This window comes from Scophthalmus maximus, chromosome 2 (genome assembly GCF_022379125.1).
Source record: "Scophthalmus maximus strain ysfricsl-2021 chromosome 2, ASM2237912v1, whole genome shotgun sequence".
Lineage (NCBI taxonomy): Eukaryota > Metazoa > Chordata > Actinopteri > Pleuronectiformes > Scophthalmidae > Scophthalmus > Scophthalmus maximus.
The window spans coordinates 8,643,614-8,662,537 of NC_061516.1; the positions used below are offsets into that span (position 1 = coordinate 8,643,614).

Here is an 18,924-nt window from a genome sequence, read left to right on the forward strand (position 1 = left end):
GTAAATCAAACTGAGCTGTTCATTCATGATCATGAGAAGTATTGATCAGTGCGGATCATTGTTCTAATAAAAGAGATGCTGTTACGTTTTTGTGACTTTTTATCGTCACCGTCTCCTTGTGTTGTTCCAAGCTGCGATGATAGAATAAGAAATAAGAACGGAATCAAACAATCTATTGTTTTCAAATTAAGCTCTAATATTAATAAGTCTATGCATGTATTTGGTATAGGGCTTATGACAGGTTTTGATCTCTTATCTCAAACGTAACCTCCTCAGGAGCAGTTCAGCCACTCAGCATAAGTTACCGTTGTGATTTACCTCAGTAAGAAGAGAACCGGCTTTGAAGGACGGAAAGTATCAAGTTTTTACATTTAGTTTTTCACTCTTTTAAACACGTTTACATATTTTAAACATTCAATTAACAGTAATATTCACTGATTAATTTTTGATTGGAGAGTTCAGTTAAAAACCTCACTATATACTGTAAATGCTTACAATTAATAACACTACTACATCACTAACTAACAGATAATATATTGTGATAGCAAGAAGGAAGAGATATCAATAAATCATAGATGTAAAAATGTAAAATAAACTACACACACGCCTGTAGGTTTATTAACTTATTCATTCTCAAATCAAAAATAAATAGATACATATCACACACACACGTTTTTGACCTGTGCAGACCTGCAGCAACATCTAAGCACTGTGACTTTAAGAGGCCAGGCAGCGCATGTGGCAACACGGACCTTAGTGACATGTACATTTCCTGGGTGAGCGACTGTGACACTACAGAGGGACTGACTGCACCATGTCTGCCGCTGAGTTCCGGAAGAAGTTCGAGGCTGAGTGGAGCCTGATCGGCGCACCGATGCCCGACAGCCTGGACTGGAAGTCTGTGTACGAGGCGAAGCCGCTCGGGAGGAATCTACTGAGGAACCCTGCGCCTTTCGGTACCACTGCTCCCTCTAACACGTCCCGTTGGCCGTGTCGGTACGAACCCTGAGGGGGGATCGAGTGTTGACACGCATGTCAACACTGTGTACTTCTCCAAACTGTTAGTTTGGAAACTGACAGTTTGGAGAAGGATGGAGAAGGATGAGGAAAGAGTGCAGCAGACGTGTGTAAATCCTCAGGGTTCATGTCTTCACTGCTGTCCCTGGTCTGGTGTTTATGTTCACTGTACTTTATCACTGCAGCCTTTGCACTAATGATTGGTTTAATGCATCCATATCTGTCTAAGTTAATATCTGTTTAAGTTAACCCCCGTGCTCTGATAACCACACGAAATGGAAACATCAGTCAACTGTCTGCTTGTTATATAATTACTATAAGAACAGTTAATTCATGACATTTGATCAAAAACACTGTATCATATAGGCACAGAAAAGCATAATTTAAAATATATATATAGATATATATATAGATATATATATCTATATATATATCGACAATGAGAAATGAAATATGAAGAAAGTGACCTGATGATAGCAAATCTTTAAGAGGCGTGGCTACTAAACTGAGGTAATTGTTAAACTTTAATTTGGCTAATACTCTATGCTATATGTACGTGTTATTATAGAATTCATTGGTCCAGTCCCATCTGTAATGAGGAAAAGCAGCAGCAAATAGTTATTTTAGGCCAGAGGAAATTCTGAAAGCTACGCTGACATTACTTTAAGGAAGAAATCAGTGAACGAGGTCACTGCATTGTAACACTGTCCTATTTAAATTAAGATGATTAGTGTGTTTGCTAATGGAAAAAAAGACTACAAACTAAAACTGTGATATGTATGTGCTGCTGACTAATACTATCTGTGTACGTGTTCTTTGTACAGAGTCACACAAAGGGACCCTGTCAGAAAAAGAGATTATTTGGCTTTGTGATATGTACAGTGTGATTACAGCGGTTTCAAGGTGTGGTCCCTTTTACAACTGTCCCTGTGTCTCATTCCTGACACAGGACTGAGTAAGGATACTCCTCCCCCTGAACCTGAGTTGCATGATGTGCCAATAAGAGGACCTCCACGTTTCCAACCTGACGGTGAGAGACACATGCGATCAGCACATTTGGCAGCAAATGAAAACAAAGATAATTAGGTCTTAAGATAATCTTTGAAATCATAGGTGACTACACTGGATGGACCACAAGCACAGAGGTCCTCCCCTATGATAGCAGCGGCATCCCACCAGGTGTTGTGATCTGTGAACTGCCTCGATATAGGTGGGTCAGATGTTTGATTCAATTCAATTCAAATCCATTTTATTTGTATAGTGCCAACTCACAAGGTAAGGGTGAGACCACACAATATTACAGATAAACCAAACAGTCCCCACAATGAGCAAAAACTCCCTTTTAACAGGAAGAAATTTCTAGCAGAACCAGTTGTAGACAGAACGTCTGCCGCGAGCGGTTGGGGTGAAAGAGAAAAGGTGGAGAGAAGTGAGAAACCAGGAACTGTTGTGTAACCATTGTTTAAGCTGTGTCAGACACGTTCTTATAATGACAATAATAATAATGACAATGATGCTGTTGTTGATAATAATATTATGATAATAAATATAGTTGAGTTGTGTCAAATTTGGATGCTAGAGATGGGGTGTGTGAGAGAGAGAGAGAGAGAGAGAGAGAGAGAGAAAGAGACAGAGATGATCAGTGCATGATGGTCCTCCAGCAGTCTAGGCCTATAGCAGCATAAATAAGAGATGGTTCAGTTAACACCTGAGCAGCTCTAATTATAAGCTTTATCAAAGAGGAAGTTTTTAAGTTTAGCTTTAAATGTAGAGAGGGTGTCTGCCTCCTGAGCGCAAACTGGGAGCTGGTTACAGAGGAGAGGAGCCTGGTGGCTGAAGGCTCTGCCTCCCATTCTACTCTTACTGACTCTGGGACATTACTGTTTACCATACAGTAATGGAAATAACATGTTATATGTTATGGTTATAACAGAGTTACCAATGAGCATATACAAAAAACTTGTACATATCCAAGCCAAGGGTATGACTTTAATTAAATGCAAGTTTGTCCCAAATTCTGAGTGTGTGTTGAATGTGACTCTTGTCCGCTCTGTTGTCCTCAGCTGGTTCTCCATGGAGCAGGTTGTGGACCTGAAGGCAGAGGGACTGTGGGAAGAGATGCTGGATGAATTTCAGCCTGAAATAGTCATCCAAGACTGGTGGGTTAATGAGCACTACCTCTCACAACCATTCCCTCATAATAGGCTGTGTATGATTAGTCATCACTGTGGCCTCATCCGCTTTGTTGGGGCAAGCATAGATGATAACATGTTCAGTACAAGTCAGCGCATTGAAAATACTGTTATGATTAACATCAAAGTGCAAATCCTCTTTGACAGAACTAACCAAGTGTTTTGGAAGGTTAATCAAAAAACTAAATATATGAGGTTATAATTTGTAAAATAAACTTATATAATATTTGAATTACTGTTTTTATTCTCAGTTTGGCAGCATTCAATGTGCTGACATGTGCCAATTAATTCAGTTATTTTTGTAAAATGGCAGACTTACTGCAAAATTATGTTTTCTCGAATCGCCCTGTATATTAAATTCTGTGTTACTTAATCAGGTATGAGGAGAGTCAGCTGCATGAGTTCATCTATCAGCTGCATGTGAAGTTACTGGGTGCAGACAAAAGCACAGTGATCTCAGAGCACACTGTCAACCCCACTGAAGACTGCAGCATTTACTCACACACCTGGAAAGAGGTGAGTCCTGGCTGCTACAGTCTACAGCTCATATCCAGATGTTTCATGCACTTCTCTGTTTTGTCCTGCAGGTGTCGCATGTGTTCTCCAGCTATGGACCTGGTGTGAGATACGTTCAGTTCCTGCACCGACTGAAGAATAGTTTCATGGTGGAGTTCTTCCCCACACTGTTCACTGGCAGCTCAGTGATTGTCAGACCAGTCAAAACCAGCTCCTGGGCTGAATCCTGCTGAAATGCTGCAAAACAGTCACAGCTAACACGCTCCATCTAATCAACCTGATCGACACATATTTGCTTTTAGACTAGTTAATCTAGGTTTGATTTCATGCACTTTTAATTATCATTATATTTCTATACTGTCTATGCTGATTGTGAAGGGTGACTTAATTCTTTTCTATTTTGTCATTTTCTAAACAAGGGGGAGGGGAACCATTTGTGTTGTTCAAAAGGAATTATATACTGTCGTATAATAAAACTTCCAAAACAATTTTGGCGATTTATTTATTTTGCTGTATCTAAAAAATACTGTAGATACATTGGCATGAAGAGAACATACTCATACATGCACTATCTCGACAATTGAGAGTATGTTTCAGTATATTTCTTCTAATGGTTCTTCACTGTGTGAATATTACATGACAGTTAGCTAATCAATAGATGAAAAACATAAAAAGAAGCCTCTTATGTCTTGTGAAACAATTAAAAAATGAGACTGCTTATTTTTTATATTAATAACACAAAGAAGAGGCAGTTTTAGTAAACTTTTACTTTATAAACTTAGTAAATCTCATTTGAACACAACTGGATAAAAGTTATGTAACATGTTCTTCCATGGGCTAATTGATTAAATTAATATTTATTATTGATATTATTATTAAAACATTACATTTACATTTTTAATCAATATTTTAAACATTTCGACATTATGCTGAAACATGTTCCACATAATTTCTCCTCAAGTGACTTTTATGGTACTATCTTCATATAAGGCACCATTCATGGGCCTCTAATCGTTCTTCACACTTTATTAGTAAATTATGTAGTCACCATTATTAAAGCAATTATTGGTACAATTTATATTTAGTTTCCTGAATTAAGGCCTTAAGTGCTACCACGTTTACAAAGTATTTGACAGAAAACACTTTGTGTGGACAGATAAGGGGAAGAGGGAAAATGAATTATGTATCATGCTGTACCACCAGCAACCACCAGTTAATTCAATTTCGTTGGCACAGCACCAAATCACAACATATCAAGGCACTTAACAGATTAAGGATGAGTCATGACAATGTTATAGAGAGAAACTCGTCAGTTCCCACCATGAACAAGCACTGAGCCACAGTGGAGATAGAAAAAAACATTTTTACAGGAAGAAACGACTGACAGACCAAGGCTCAGCACAACAATAATAGTATTAAAGGCAGATGTGGATCTTGCAGCTCCAGAGTAAGAAACGCCTTCAAAGAGAAATAACTGAATATTCTGGATATTACATGCTGAGAAGGTAATGTGGATCATATCCATACACAATCTTAGAGACTTGTTTTATGTGTGAGATATAGGACAAGGTACAACTGGAGTACTAGGTCAACCAAAGTGATCACAACCATTTTACAACTAAATCCATTGTCAATCAAAAAAACCTTTTTAAATATTAGAAATAATAAGATCAATATGTCTGTATGAGTCGAACTGAGCCAATATTTTTGAAGTGGAAACGTCACCATCGTCCCATAAGTCTCATAACCACAAAGCAATCTTTGCCATTGGACAAGGACCCTTTTTGGACAGGGAGACTACGTTGCCAGCCCAATGTTAGCTGGGAATGATATCATATGATGGGGAATCATTGTCTGATCAATATAGGTTTCAGATTGACTCTCTGGCCCCATTTGTTGGGATCTGCCCCTGAAAAGGACATGAAAATGACTTTTTGGAATTCTTTATTGAATTCAAATAATTTTTCGGATTTTTAGGTTGGACCTTTTCTGTTACTTCCTGTTTTTCTTTCTTGCTTCACATCCTGTCTGTTTTCAAGCTATTGTGATTGTGTGACCTGTGCACAATTATCTCTGCCTTTCTTGTGAATTTAGTGTCTTTGTACATTCACATGCTTCTCGGAAGGTTCCATTTCCTGAGTTATGAAGTCATTCTTCCAATGTGTGTTCATGAGCTGTGAAGTCAGAGTGTATAAAAAACATTGGCTGCTATAAAAAAGGCTATCCTGGCAATAAGGACCACTAGAACCAGGAACAACGAGGCCAGAGGTCCTGATAACATCAACTCAAAGATACTCAGGCTGAGGAGCTCTCTGTGGTGCAGGTGAACCACGACCTGGTGACATGGATTACAGCCTACCTTACTGACAGGTTGCATTATGTCAGGCTGCAAGGCTGCTTGTCAGATGTGCTGTTGAACAACACTGGCACACCCCAGGGAACTGTCCTGTCACCATTTCTGTTCACCCTCCAGTCTACACCATGGACGTCTGCTTCAACTCAGGAGCATGCCGTCTTCAGAAGTTCTCAGATGACTCCTGCATTGTCGGCTGTATCCCAGATGATGGGGAGGAGTACAGAGACCTGGTCGAGAGCTTTGCAAGATGGCGCAACAGAAACCACCTGCAGCTCAACATCGGGAAAAACTAGGAGCTGGTCTCAACAACAAAGTGGACTGGTCGGAGGACACGGAGGCCCTCTACGGGAAGGGACAGAGCAGGCTGTTCTTTCTGAGGAGGCGCAGGTCCAACACCAATGAATGCATCTGTTCTCTGGCCTGGAGGGGAGCCTCTTTTGCCTCCCCCCATCCAACTGGTCAAGGCAAATGGCTGCCCAATATGAGTCTGGTTCTGTGTTCTGTGATTGTATAAAGTGGTACAGTACATGAAGGAAAAGGAGTCAGAAGACAAACTGTGTACCCCATTCAGGCACAGCCAACTTTTCATAATGACATCAGCATGACATGACAGTGGGAGGTCATTACCCTAAAACACATGATCATAAATCATTTTTCAATCTATTTAAGCTTTAGGTCATGTCTATGGTGCTGTAGGATTTTTTTTTTTCTACCTTGGCATTTGATCAGCTCCAAAAGTGAATCACTTTGGTAAAATTCCACACACACACACACACACACACACATACACAGGGTAATAAAACTGCTGTGCACAGTGAGAGTTTAATGCAGCCAGGGGTTCACTGTTTTGTCTCTGACTGATGATCAATTAAAACCACTTTTGAAGATGACACTAACATAATACACGTGATCTCCCCTGCATAGTGGAAGCTGGGGTGGTAAGAGAGGACAATGATAATCGAAGTTTTACACTAACTTCTAACCTTTCCCCCCCTTGATTAATAACTGTGCAGCTACATCCATTTGTTCTGCGCCGCCTGCAAATTAAACCTGCATGCTGTTGTTAAACTTCAAATAATTTGAAGTAAGTCTTTAAACAATAGATCTCACGCAATACACGGTGGCCACTATTCACCCATTTCAGCCATCGCGTCCGACCACAGACTCTCACATCAGCGTATTTAAAGTCCACAACAGCATGAGCAGGAAGTGGCGGGGGGGCGGGGGGGGCGCATGGCACCAGCCCCCCCCCCCCGCGCAGCACCACTGGGGCGAGCCGGCTGCGATGGGAGTGGACGGGACAAGTTGCGCCGTGCGAGTTCAGCGGTGAGTCGCGGCCGGGGATCGTTTCGCCAGTCGACCTTCGGGAGCGATGGCAGCCGGTGTTTGTGGAGCTGTGCCATAGGTAAGAGGCGCCGCGAGGGATCGCTGGGGGGGGGACAGGTGCGCCGGGGTACACGCACATTGTGTTGGGGGACGGGGGGACGGACGAGGCTGACGACAGCGACCGGGACCCGTCCGCAGTGGTGATGGGTGATGTGACAACGACGACTGCACAACGACGCTTTATCCTCAACCATTGTTGTTTGTTTGTTTGTTTGTTTGTTTGTTTGTTTGTTTTGTGAAGGGGCAACTCAGTCAACGCTGCATTCATTATGAGCTCATTATGATCTAGCAACTAAATGAGGTCAGTAGCCCAACAGTAGAAAATACAACTGTGACCAAGATGAATCCAGTCTTTAACCGCTGTAACCGGTGCAGCTGGCTGATGTGTGACAGCAGAGCAAAAAAATATGAGTCACCACAGGAATCTGCAAACTGTAACATCGGGAAGATGCATGAAGCTGCACCACATCTGTATGTAAAAGACAGTCCACGCTTCAGTCTGTTGAACCACACTGCGCAGAATTCATAACTGGACTGCCACTTTTAAGTGAGAGTGTACTGAGGTGGGTCTCGGCTGGACACTTGAGGTCCCATTGATTTTTAATCGAGAAAGACCAATCTGCTTTGTCCCAGGCTGACATTTTCTGTTCAGGCCTGAACCTCAGAGCCGACATTTAACATCAACGCATTGTCCATGGGAGTACTGGCTGCCCACAAGCAGTGTGAAGAGCTGGTGATGTGTGAGGCAAGAGGCTTTGACAGCAGATACACCTCCAGTGTCAATCCATTATATATTATATATATAATATCTATAATCCGCTCTATGCTCTATCATTTACATTGAATCAATATCTGTGTTTAGGATGGGATCACAGGGAACTGTGGGTCATTTCAGCAGCACAGAACAGGCCAACAACAATACACTAAATCTATTCATATTAATTTTTATAAAAATGGCAAAGTACCCATCAAATGAAGAGTCTTTGTTACACAAATACAGAATATATTTTGTTGGTTAATTGAATAAGTGATGATTAGTTTTCCGTTAATCTGCAGCTATTCTCTTAAATGATTCTTTATTGAGCAACTTTTGGGGCAAAAGTGCCACACACTTGCTGATATCAGCTTCCTAAATGTGAATTTTTGTTTTTGGCCGTTGTCGTATATATGTCCTCAAGCTTTTGTAAATTGTGATGGGGATTCTTTTTTACTATTTCTTTTTGTGATTTTATAGGGGGGAAAATTGAACCGAGAACACAATCAACAGGTTCATCCACGATAAAATGATGTCAATATATGTTGGGGACTCATAAGCTAAATCTAAACAGTCCACCGCTGATGCTCACTGAGATCCTGAAATGCATCCTCCTCCCCGTGTATGTGACTGCACAAGTAAACCAATGCTGCGGCTTTGTATGCAGGCACCGATATGCCCGGCAGTTGCCGGTGCCACGGGACAAAGGGCTATACTACACCTCACGTTTCTCTCACATTTCCCTCACAAACAGCCAGCATAACTGTAGAGTTGATCAGCCCCCCCATGGAACTTTTCATCCACTTGATTTCAGCCAATACCTGGATGGGTGTCCTTTACCTCTCCTTTACTTCGAATGAGATTACTGCCCCCCCCCCCCCACCATCAGCATCAGGATCAGAGAAGTGATGTAGTTGAGTGTAATTTCTGTTCATTTTTTTCATATTAACCACTCTCTCTCTCTCTGTCTCTCTGTCTCTCTGTCTCTCTCTCTCTCTCTCTCTCTCTCTCTCTCTCTCTCTCTCTCTCTGTGTGTGTGGGGGTCAGAGGAGAGTTGGTGACTGTGGGGTCTGTTTTGTTTTCATTGACTCCCTCATCTATTGTGTGTTCAGGCCTGCCGACTGCCTCTGCACATTTTGTTAACATTTTGTTGGTCTAAACTAGATTGTTGCCCCGAGTTCGAGCACTTGCTCACACTGACTGACTTAAAGGTACCACTACATCTGCGTCTGCCGTGTGAAAAAATGTTTGAAATGGAAAAGTCCGTCAGTGGTATGTTGTCTTTCCCTCTTCTCCCTGTTATTTCAGTCAGTGAATGAACATTAGACTGGGTAATAAGTTAAGGTGTTCCCCTTAATGTCACACGGGAAAACAGATTCAGAGGTTAGAGATAGCTCACAGGGCTCAAGCAAAAGTGCAGTTAATCTAAAGTGGTGAATGTTTGTGCTTTAACTTAAGTGCTGTACTTAAGTACAAGTTCGATGTACTTGTATTTCCACTTCTTGCCATTTTTAACTCCTCACTTGGTTTCATTTAGAAAACTGTTCAAATTATTTAATATTTAACAAAAAAGCAAAGATTAGAGAAAAGTCCAAAAAAAAAGAATACAAATGAATATTAGCGCAAAATTCTCATTTCCTACCACATCTCACATCCCCACAGATTTATATCAAGACCCTTAGGAGGGGCTCGACCCCAGATTTGGGAACCACTCAACAAATTTATCAAGCTGTATGTAAACTAGTTAAAACTAGTCCTACACTGACCAGCTTCAGAAGTGCATTGTTGTTATTAACAGTCTAATATGTCATATATATTAATACATTAGTAACATCACTGCTTGATGCATTGAGTATATTGTTATGCCATCCAATCAGAAATGCTGTGCTGCGCACGTACTAGTCATTCTCACCAATCAGAAGTTGCCCAGGGCGACTGCGTGTCGCCAAACAACACACGGGTGAAACCAAAGAATAACATTGCATTAGTGGAGCCCGAAGCATTGTTTGACAATTTTGTCCCAAAGAAAAGCAGCAATTCGGTGATACAGGAGTGTTTCAGGTTTGAACTGACAGATGTGCAACAAAAGAAGGTATTGTGAAAAGCATTCAGCCGCTACATCCCGAGGCAACACCACCAACCTGTAGCAGCACCACAGGCGTGACGACTATTCCCTCGTCAAAGAGGCAGGCTGCTAACAGAGAGGGCGCTAAAGTCACTACACTGTCACCGTGTGTTCACTCTCTGCTCTCTTGAATGCTTTTACTTGTTATGAAGTATTTTTATATTGTTGTACTGTTACTTTAATATAAGTAATCTGGATACTTCTTGACGGTATGATAACCTTGGGCAAAATTACTGCAGTTTCCTCTGAAATGTGCTATTGTTAAAAATATCTCCGTAAAACAACAAAAGAAAGCACATTTTTGGCCATTGACCAAAATGTGTTTTATTTTTACGTAAATGTTGTTTGTTAACATACAATTAAATACTTTTTACATTTACTCAAGAATATAATTGAATTATTGTCTTGAAAAAAACAACAACACTTCTACATGAACTGAAATGGCGATGTGTGACTGCTCCTCTGTACATCACGCGACCGGGGGGATTCCAGTGCACTTCCAGTTTGTTCCTTATTGAGGATATCTGTAAACACTTGTGGAGACGAGAGTGGTTCTGGCCCTGAGCTGTAGGACAGTGAGGCGACACAGAGCTAGCTTTAGCCGTCGCTAGGTGGGCCGATTAGCACAGCTGCGGCGAGCCGGCTAATCAACTACCACGCTCCCCTGGCGGCTCGCGGTGTCGGCCTTGTTCTGCAAGGCGTCCAGACTGCACTGTCGCTCCGACGCACCGACACGTCTTATTTAAACTTCAGGCACTGCAGCATTCATTAGATTGAGACAGACTGCGACCGGCACTGAACCTAAGCACATTAGCTAGCCAAACTCACGGCGAACTCTCTCCCCGCTCATTCAACACTTCTGTTTTAGTTAAGTGTGTATCAGAGAATAAAGTGCTCATCCTGAGTCCGGACTGTGTGTGCTTTGTGCCGTGGGAACCCACTGAGGTAGCGACACTCAGTACATCTATTACATCGCAAATCTCTTAGTGAATAGTCATTTTAACTTGGGCGGACAGTTCATACCGTCGTGACGGTATGATGGGAAATATCAGTGGTTTCAGAACCGTGGCTTTTTGATACTGTGGTAAACCTTGATACCGGAAACCGGCCCATGCCTAGTGTATGCTGTCTGTTGTTGATGTTTCTGACAGTATCTTGAATATTGCATAACAGGTGTCACTGTCTGGGTTCATGCTGAAGCTGAGAATACTGTTCCTTCTAAGGTGACAGGGCCACCAGTGGCTGGGCAGGGTGTCTCAGGTAATGGAAACCTCAGGAGCTGCTGTCTGCTGGCTGACAGTCGTACGTCTGAGCACCCCATGCAGCCTCTCTCTGTCCACATGCCTCCTGCTTCTCAGTGAGCCCACCTGCGGCCCAAGTGGAGAAGGCTCAGGAAAAGGAACCGTGAATCTTTTTCGGACAGAGGCAGAATGACTCGAGAGGGAGAAAAGAGAGACAAGAATTGCATAGGGATGTCATATTAATTGTTTTCCTCTAAGTCATACTGTAAGGCTAAGAAAGGGAGATGCTGAACTTCCTAATCATCCCTGAGTTCTCAGGGGGGCCTCATCTGAAACGTCACAGGATTAAATCCATGCTCAACCTGAAATCAACCTTGGATGTATCGAGCAGTTTTGGTTGACATGACAATACAAGTACTCAGTACTGTGACGATGCTTTCACAAAATGATGGAATACGTTTTTATTTATGTTTTAACTTCATACAAAGTGAAGAAACCTGAAAAAACAAACAAAATCCAATCAGTATTAACTGTGACCATCAGCACCAGATCTCCTCAGTAGACCTGCACACAGTTTGTCTTGGTAGGTCGGTTGTTCTAAGCATCTCAGAGAAGTTGCCACAGTTGTTCTGTGGGTTCAGTCTCAGTGTCTTCTCATGTGATCCACACTGACTCCATAATGTTGAGATCAGGGCTCTGTGGGAGTCATACAGCAGTTCTTTATGACTAGCTGTGTGTTTGGCCCCATTTTTCTCGCTGCAGAATGAATTTGAGTCCCATCAGACCCATAATGGGATTGATGATGGTTAAGAATCCAAATATTTATAGGAGCTAAGAGGCTTTGCACTGGACAGATCTTTTTTTCTATTAATCGTTCCATCTCCTAAAATATTAGAAATAGATGCAGCAAATCCTGCCTTTTAAAAAGGAGGATCCTGAGAATGTGTAACACTTTTTGAAAGAAATGTGCTTGAAAAATTAGGGCCAAAAAACCCTAATTAGTTGGCAAATATTGTTCTGTTAATCAACTGATTATTTCAGCTCTCACAAAGATACTGGCCTGTTATCAACTCTTGTCAGTCAGGATGTGAATCTATCAAAGCCACAGTGCTATCATCAAATAAGAAACATAGATTGTCTTTGTCAAGAACAACAAATCTAATTTTTCTGTTTTTCACATCACAGGACAGTTTACTCTGCCTTTTGCAGAGTGTAGTAAGTTCTGTGAGCAGAAGGCCCAGTTATTCACAAAAAGAAATATATAGTCAAGTCCTTAGTCCTTCATCAAGTAAAATTCTTTGAAAAAGCTATGTCATCTCTCAAGCTGCATCAGGTCATTGACAATTTACCACTGGACATAAACAGGTAAGGGGAAGGGGGCTGAACATTGGTGTCTGAGAAGAGAGCACAATACATGAGGAGCTGAACAGCATGGCAACACGCCCATCCCTCTGTAAACTAAACCTTGTGCTCAGTCAAGCTTTCAATGTTGCTGTCCAGATTGATGGTGATTTTGACGCAGTGGACACAGATGGAACAGGGACTGTGCACGACTAGACTTATCTTTCCCCACTGTGAAATCAGTACACCGACCTCTTAAAAACTAGTTAATTCCTCTGGGGTACAGATTGAGCCAGTGCAGTCAATTTAAATTGTATGTTGAGTGACTTCATGCAGTGCAGAGACACACTGAAGCACTTTGAGTGACAGCTGCTAATGTTGAAGTTTGTCTGTAGGTCAAGATCTTGGTATCTAAATGCTAAACTGTTATTTTGTGTTTGGCCTTTGAAGAAATGCGTAGAAAAAAAAGGAGATGACTTGTTGATTTGACTTGTGGAGGTTGTGCCATTACAAATGGAACCTCTAAAAAGGTAGATTTTCACATCAGTTTTTTTAGCCATCATCCACCTAACATTGCTGTGTATTACAATCAGCCTGAGTAGTGGGTTACTGTACCTGAAGTCACAGAAAATGTGACAGTTAGTTTGATTTTGGAAATGCCTGATTATTTTTGACAATCCGAAACGGTGAATTTTCATTTATTTTGTATTAAATCATGTAAATTTAAACCATAACTCTGAGGTCCTGTGTGGACCCATGTGTTCAGAGTGAAATCTGATGTGCAAACCCCCCTGACAGACTCTGTTTCTTCAGTCTGTCAAAGTGTTGAGTGCATTCTCAAATTCAGTCCCTTATTCAGTGACTAACATCACTAAACCTGTGTGTGTGAGAAGTGTTGGAATATTGTTTAAACATTTGCAGAGATTGTGCTCTGGAAATTACTAATTGTAATGGAAAGACTTGACCAAATAACTCTTTGACAGAGTTTGGTTTGCTTTGCATAGGACCCAGCTTTGGGCCTGTAAATGTAAAGCTCTGTGGAAAATGTTGTATAACTTAATTTGAAAAGACTGATAATAATTACTTGAGGATTGTGGTTTACATACACATAATGTCATCTTAAATATTTGTCAAATGTTTTGACACCATTAAACAGTAACACAAATTAAAACATTTTCTTTTTCCCATTTAATATAACATTAAATCAATATATATAAAAGTAACATATTATATGTAATACATATTCATCGTCTACCGCTTTATCCATTTAAGGGTCGCGGGGGGTCGCTGGAGCCAATCCCAGCTAACATTGGGCGAGAGGCGGGGTTCACCCTGGACAGGCCGCCAGCCTATCACAGGGCCACATACAGAGACAAACAACCATTCACTCTCACATTCACACCTACGGTCAATTTAGAGTCTCCAATGAACCTGACCCCATTCTGCATGTCTTTGGACTGTGGGAGGAAGCCGGAGAACCCGGAGAGAACCCACGCATACACGGGGAGAACATGCAAACTCCACACAGAAAGGCCCTGGTTGAACCGGGATTCGAACCCAGTGCTGTGAGGCGAAGGTGCTAACCACTACATCACCGTGCAGCCGTAATACATATTGATTATATATAATATATTAATATAATAAACAATATTAAAGAAAGAATACATAGAATTTGTTGAAGAATATGGGATAGCGGGTTGTTTTTCATGGAGACATATTAGTTCTAATATGAATGTAAATCAATATTTTTTTCTTTCAAACTGATAAACACCAAGTCACAATGTGACCATGTGTGGAATATCTTCATCTACAGATGTGTAACTACATATGACCAGGTAGAACAATACAACTTTTAAGTTGGAATAAATTGAGAAATATTGAATGTAAAATAGTAGATGTTTGTTTACTGTATAATGGTAAATGGACTGTATTTATGTAGCGCTTTTGTAGTCCTATAACCACTCAAAGCACATTCACACACATTCATACAATTTGTGTTACAAATTCAGGTTGGTCTCACATACATTTTCAAAAGTGTAAGAATGTGACACTTCCAACTCATCCAATAATATCTCAATGTAGTTATTCAACTACATTAAACACTTAAGACCTATGAATTGCTAAAGATAAAGATAATTCCATTGGAATTGAATTGAATTGAGTAGAGTAAGATTAGTCAGCTTTTTCTTGGATTTTCTGTTGATATATTTGGTGTTTGCAACTGAATAGATGTTACCATATAACCTTGGCCAAGATTCCCAACACTCATTAAACCAGTGTTGGTGTGAAATAGTAGAAAACCATTAATAAGTCAAATTCCAATGCCACAAACTTGGATAGGTGTTGTCAAAAGGAGTTTTTTAGGGTTTAAATATGTAACAATGTATAATGTATATTAAACATATACCCAGGGTCTTTATTTACCCAGTTTGTACAAAAAGGAACTTACGTTTGACTAGATTGTTAACACCAGTATTACAACTGGTTGGAAAACAGTCACTAAGGCTCAGGTGTCTTCTCCCGCAACAGTATTATACATGAGAATACAGTATATAAAGTTGTTCTGATGTTCTGAGTTGTTCTGATGTTCTGTTTGATAATATTTTTTTTTTAGAGCACAATCCATTTCTACAATTAGATTTATATAGTTTTTTAAGGCTGCTACAATACATTTCTTTATTTTCAAAATTGATTGGATAATGAACCAACAGATAGTTCTGACCTGACTTTAAAGGGGGGGGTTTAGTGTCATTCAGCTCATTGTTTTATTTCGGACCATAAAACTTACTTTTGGTTGACTCTCACCACTTTCATCAACAGGCATCTGTTTTCAGTGGTTAAAGCTCTGGAAAAACCTACAACCTGCTGCAATACCTACTCAGCACCAATGATACACAGATAAAGTTAGCGACTACAGCTGGTGAACATCGTAGAGCATTTGGCTGAGCTAAAAAGTGAATATTGTCACTATTGGCCAGAAACAAAATAAATTAAAGCTGCAAGCAGCGATGATCGGGCCCTTGCACATACGCGTGTGTCGGGGTGTGTCGCGGATATACCTTCCTGCGCTAGAGAACACCCAGTTACACTACATCATGTTTTTGTACATCATGCGTAGAGCACACCATGTCAATTTAATGTAAATCGGATGATGTTTGTCACAAAGGTCTGACTTCCTGTTGTAGTTGTGTGACTGAAATTGGGTGACTTGGAGATTTGATGAAGATATGACAACGTGGAATGGAGGTATGGCATTGCTGTAATGTTACACTCATGAGTGTGACCTTCTGCTCTCTGAATTTTAGCACAGGGCTTCACTTGGTGACTTACTGTTTAAGATTCAGTACAATGCCATGTTTTGATTGGACAGCTGTTAAAGTGATACTTGGTATGTTATTGGTTTACCTGTGCATAGAGCTTAGATCCTGGAAAAGTGATATTTTCCAAGCTGAAGGTTAATGTTCAAACTGCAGTTTCAATGCAGATTCTTCTGATGGTTGGTGAATTTATGATGATTTAGTGGTGTATGTGTGCGTGCGTGCATGCGTGCATGCCTGTGTGTGTGTTAAGAAATTTGACCAATTTTAAAACGGTGTGAGTAAAATCACATGGTGACTGAGCGGCAGATTTCACAGTTTTTCTAGGTGATGGTTCCATTTATTTTATCACTGACGGGTGCTTGTTAGCTGCCTGAATGTTAGCTGCCTCTGAATGTCCCACAGAGCATCTCTCATCTTACCCCACCATCAGTGTACAAGCAGGAAATATTAAACTGTTACAGGTGCTAACTCTCTTTTTTGGTGGCACTCCCATCAGTATAAGATAACCCCAGGCAATCACTTATCGGTGGTGCTGACTGATAGTGGCCGTGTCAAAGGGAGTAAGGGGAGATGAGCTGTCACCCAGCTCACAGTTTCTGTGTGAGAAATGAACAAAGAGACCACAGACGTGTCTACACCTCATAACCTGCCAATATATCCCCCCTGTTTACTGTCCTAGCTTGAAAGACTGAGATATAATATACTAGGCTCTTCATCTGAAAGATTACGGGCTATGGTGACATGAAAGGAAAGATACACTGCTATATTTAGTTGAATGCATTTATCAATAATGCATCCAGTTATTTCAGTTTCTTGATTAGCTAGCACTCTTACACTGTATTGCTTTGGCAATGCTGCATTCTACAGATTCACCACTTTCCAGAAAAAACAATGCATTTGGAATCTTAAGTGCATCACACAGACTCTTGCTAAGATGTAATACAGGATGTAGGCAAAGTCTGTATCCCAGGTGGCAAAACCGTAAAAATATTGCTGCATGATCAATACTAACCCTACTTGTTTAGGTGGTGTCTAGAGAGTATTTGTCTCTCTGTGCACTGCATTTTGCAGGTTCCATGTTAAAATGCAGGCTGTTATGGTAGAAACAAGTTTGGTACTCTTAATACTGGTACTATTAATGAAATATTAATGAAAGCATCATCAACTAATTTATTTGACAAGATGGCTTTGACTGTCACCATCATGACTCCCTTTCTTGCAACCCATTACTTTTCTGTGGACTATTATTTTCGAAATATGAATGTTGAGGAAGTTATTTTGGCGAGCCTACCCCCCATCAGCATCCACAGGTGTAAGGTGGCCCTCTGTCAGACGTGGCAGTAACCATAGCAGGACTTGGAAAGTGAAATATGATGCGGCAGGCCCTTTGGGCTGTGCTTCTGAATCACAACTCCATAATGAGCTGGCAGAGCTCAAGCTGCATCAAAGATGCAGCACCCAAGTATCTGTTTCAGCTCACAGTGCACAATGATGCAGTGTCACCCGCACAGGTGGAGTGGAAGCGGTGGCGTTAGAGGCCAAAGGCTCTCTACCATCCCGCTGTACTCACATCCATACATCCTCAGAGAAGGCTAATATATCTGCTTCCCTTTAACACGTCTGCAAACCTGATATTTAAGTGTCTGGACCTTAATCTCTTTTCAGTCAAAATATTGTATCATATTATGAAATTATCACCGAAAATGTTATTTTCGATAGGGATAATGTCACAATGTCCACACATCCTACTGATTTCAAAGATACATCTTTGAAATCAGTATGTGTGGAAACTTCATGAGCCACTGAAAAAGTGATTAGACTCATAATGGCCGATAAATAAGTTAAGTGAGCACACGCATGTTACTCATGCAAGTTGCCAGTAATTGTTGTCAGTGATGGTAATTAGGATTAGAAACAAAGCAGATAGTTAATGATTTCTTGGTGCATTACAATATTTGCTGGTATCATGTCAATATTTGTTGACATAAAGAATCTGTGCTTCTGCTGCAATAGTAACCAACTTTTGACTCCTCTTTTCATGACGTTCCAGATCTAAATATATTCTGTCAGAAAGTATTGACAGAGATATTGGCATGGCGCTGCCGCCAGAAACACGTGAATTAGTGCTTAGTCATTCTTACCACCAGGGTTCAGTGATTAGTGCCAGATAATGTTAACCACAGGAGATGCATGGCTTAACAGCCTGGATTTAGTTTCTTCTAGTTCATTTTGATATGCCTTTGAGATGACTCAGCGGGGTCAGTTTACTTTTAACTTCTAATAACAAGCCTTTGTGCTTGTGACGATTACTACAGAAAGAAAACATCCTGTACCCTGGTTGAGTATTCAGGACAAAAGACCTCCCTGAAACACTATGAATCAGAGTGTGTTTTAGTCACCTGCTGGACACAACATTAGGGTATAACAGAGGATTACCATGTGGGAGTGGAAAGGAGGTTTTGACAGGTGATAGTAAATAATTACAAAACTTATAGAAGCAACATGAAAACTATGCAGTAGATTTATATTTCTACATTTACAGGATGATTTTTCTTTTTTGTTTTTCTTCATCACTCCTTTTGCAGATATTTATTTCACAGCCGGTGCCCAAATGTTATTCATGTATTTTTTTTTTAACAAAAAGCTGAGGTGGTGCAAATTTAAAAATAGGCCCCT

At 40.7% G+C, this 18,924-nt stretch overlaps 2 protein-coding genes across 4 annotated transcripts in view; both read left to right on the forward strand.

Annotated features, from left to right (window-relative positions):
* Positions 1-755: 755 nt before the first annotated feature.
* nccrp1 (P1, F-box associated domain containing) lies at positions 756-4,213 on the forward strand. The gene is made up of 6 exons (XM_035625399.2): positions 756-956; positions 1,967-2,047; positions 2,131-2,227; positions 3,081-3,176; positions 3,587-3,725; positions 3,797-4,213. The coding sequence occupies exons 1-6, from the start codon at positions 815-817 to the stop codon at positions 3,956-3,958; spliced, it is 717 nt and encodes a 238-aa protein (XP_035481292.2). The 5' UTR covers positions 756-814; the 3' UTR covers positions 3,959-4,213.
* A 3,118-nt stretch (positions 4,214-7,331) lies between these two features.
* The window catches only part of slc8a2a (solute carrier family 8 member 2a), a 29,022-nt gene continuing 17,429 nt past the window's right edge, over positions 7,332-18,924 (forward strand). For all 3 annotated transcript variants that reach the window (XM_035626968.2, XM_047330490.1, XM_047330491.1), the window contains exon 1: positions 7,332-7,486. The gene's annotated coding sequence lies outside the window, so the exon portion shown is untranslated. The remainder of the gene's footprint in view (positions 7,487-18,924) is intronic.

Excerpts from the sequence above, each read along its gene's own strand:
- nccrp1 (XM_035625399.2), top strand. The coding sequence starts at position 815 with ATGTCTGCCGCTGAGTTCCGGAAGAAGTTCGAGGCTGAGTGGAGCCTG. Across the intron at positions 2,048-2,130 it reads TCCACGTTTCCAACCTGACG|GTGACTACACTGGATGGACC; the intron begins GTGAGAGACACA and ends TTGAAATCATAG. Across the intron at positions 3,726-3,796 it reads ACTCACACACCTGGAAAGAG|GTGTCGCATGTGTTCTCCAG; the intron begins GTGAGTCCTGGC and ends TTTGTCCTGCAG.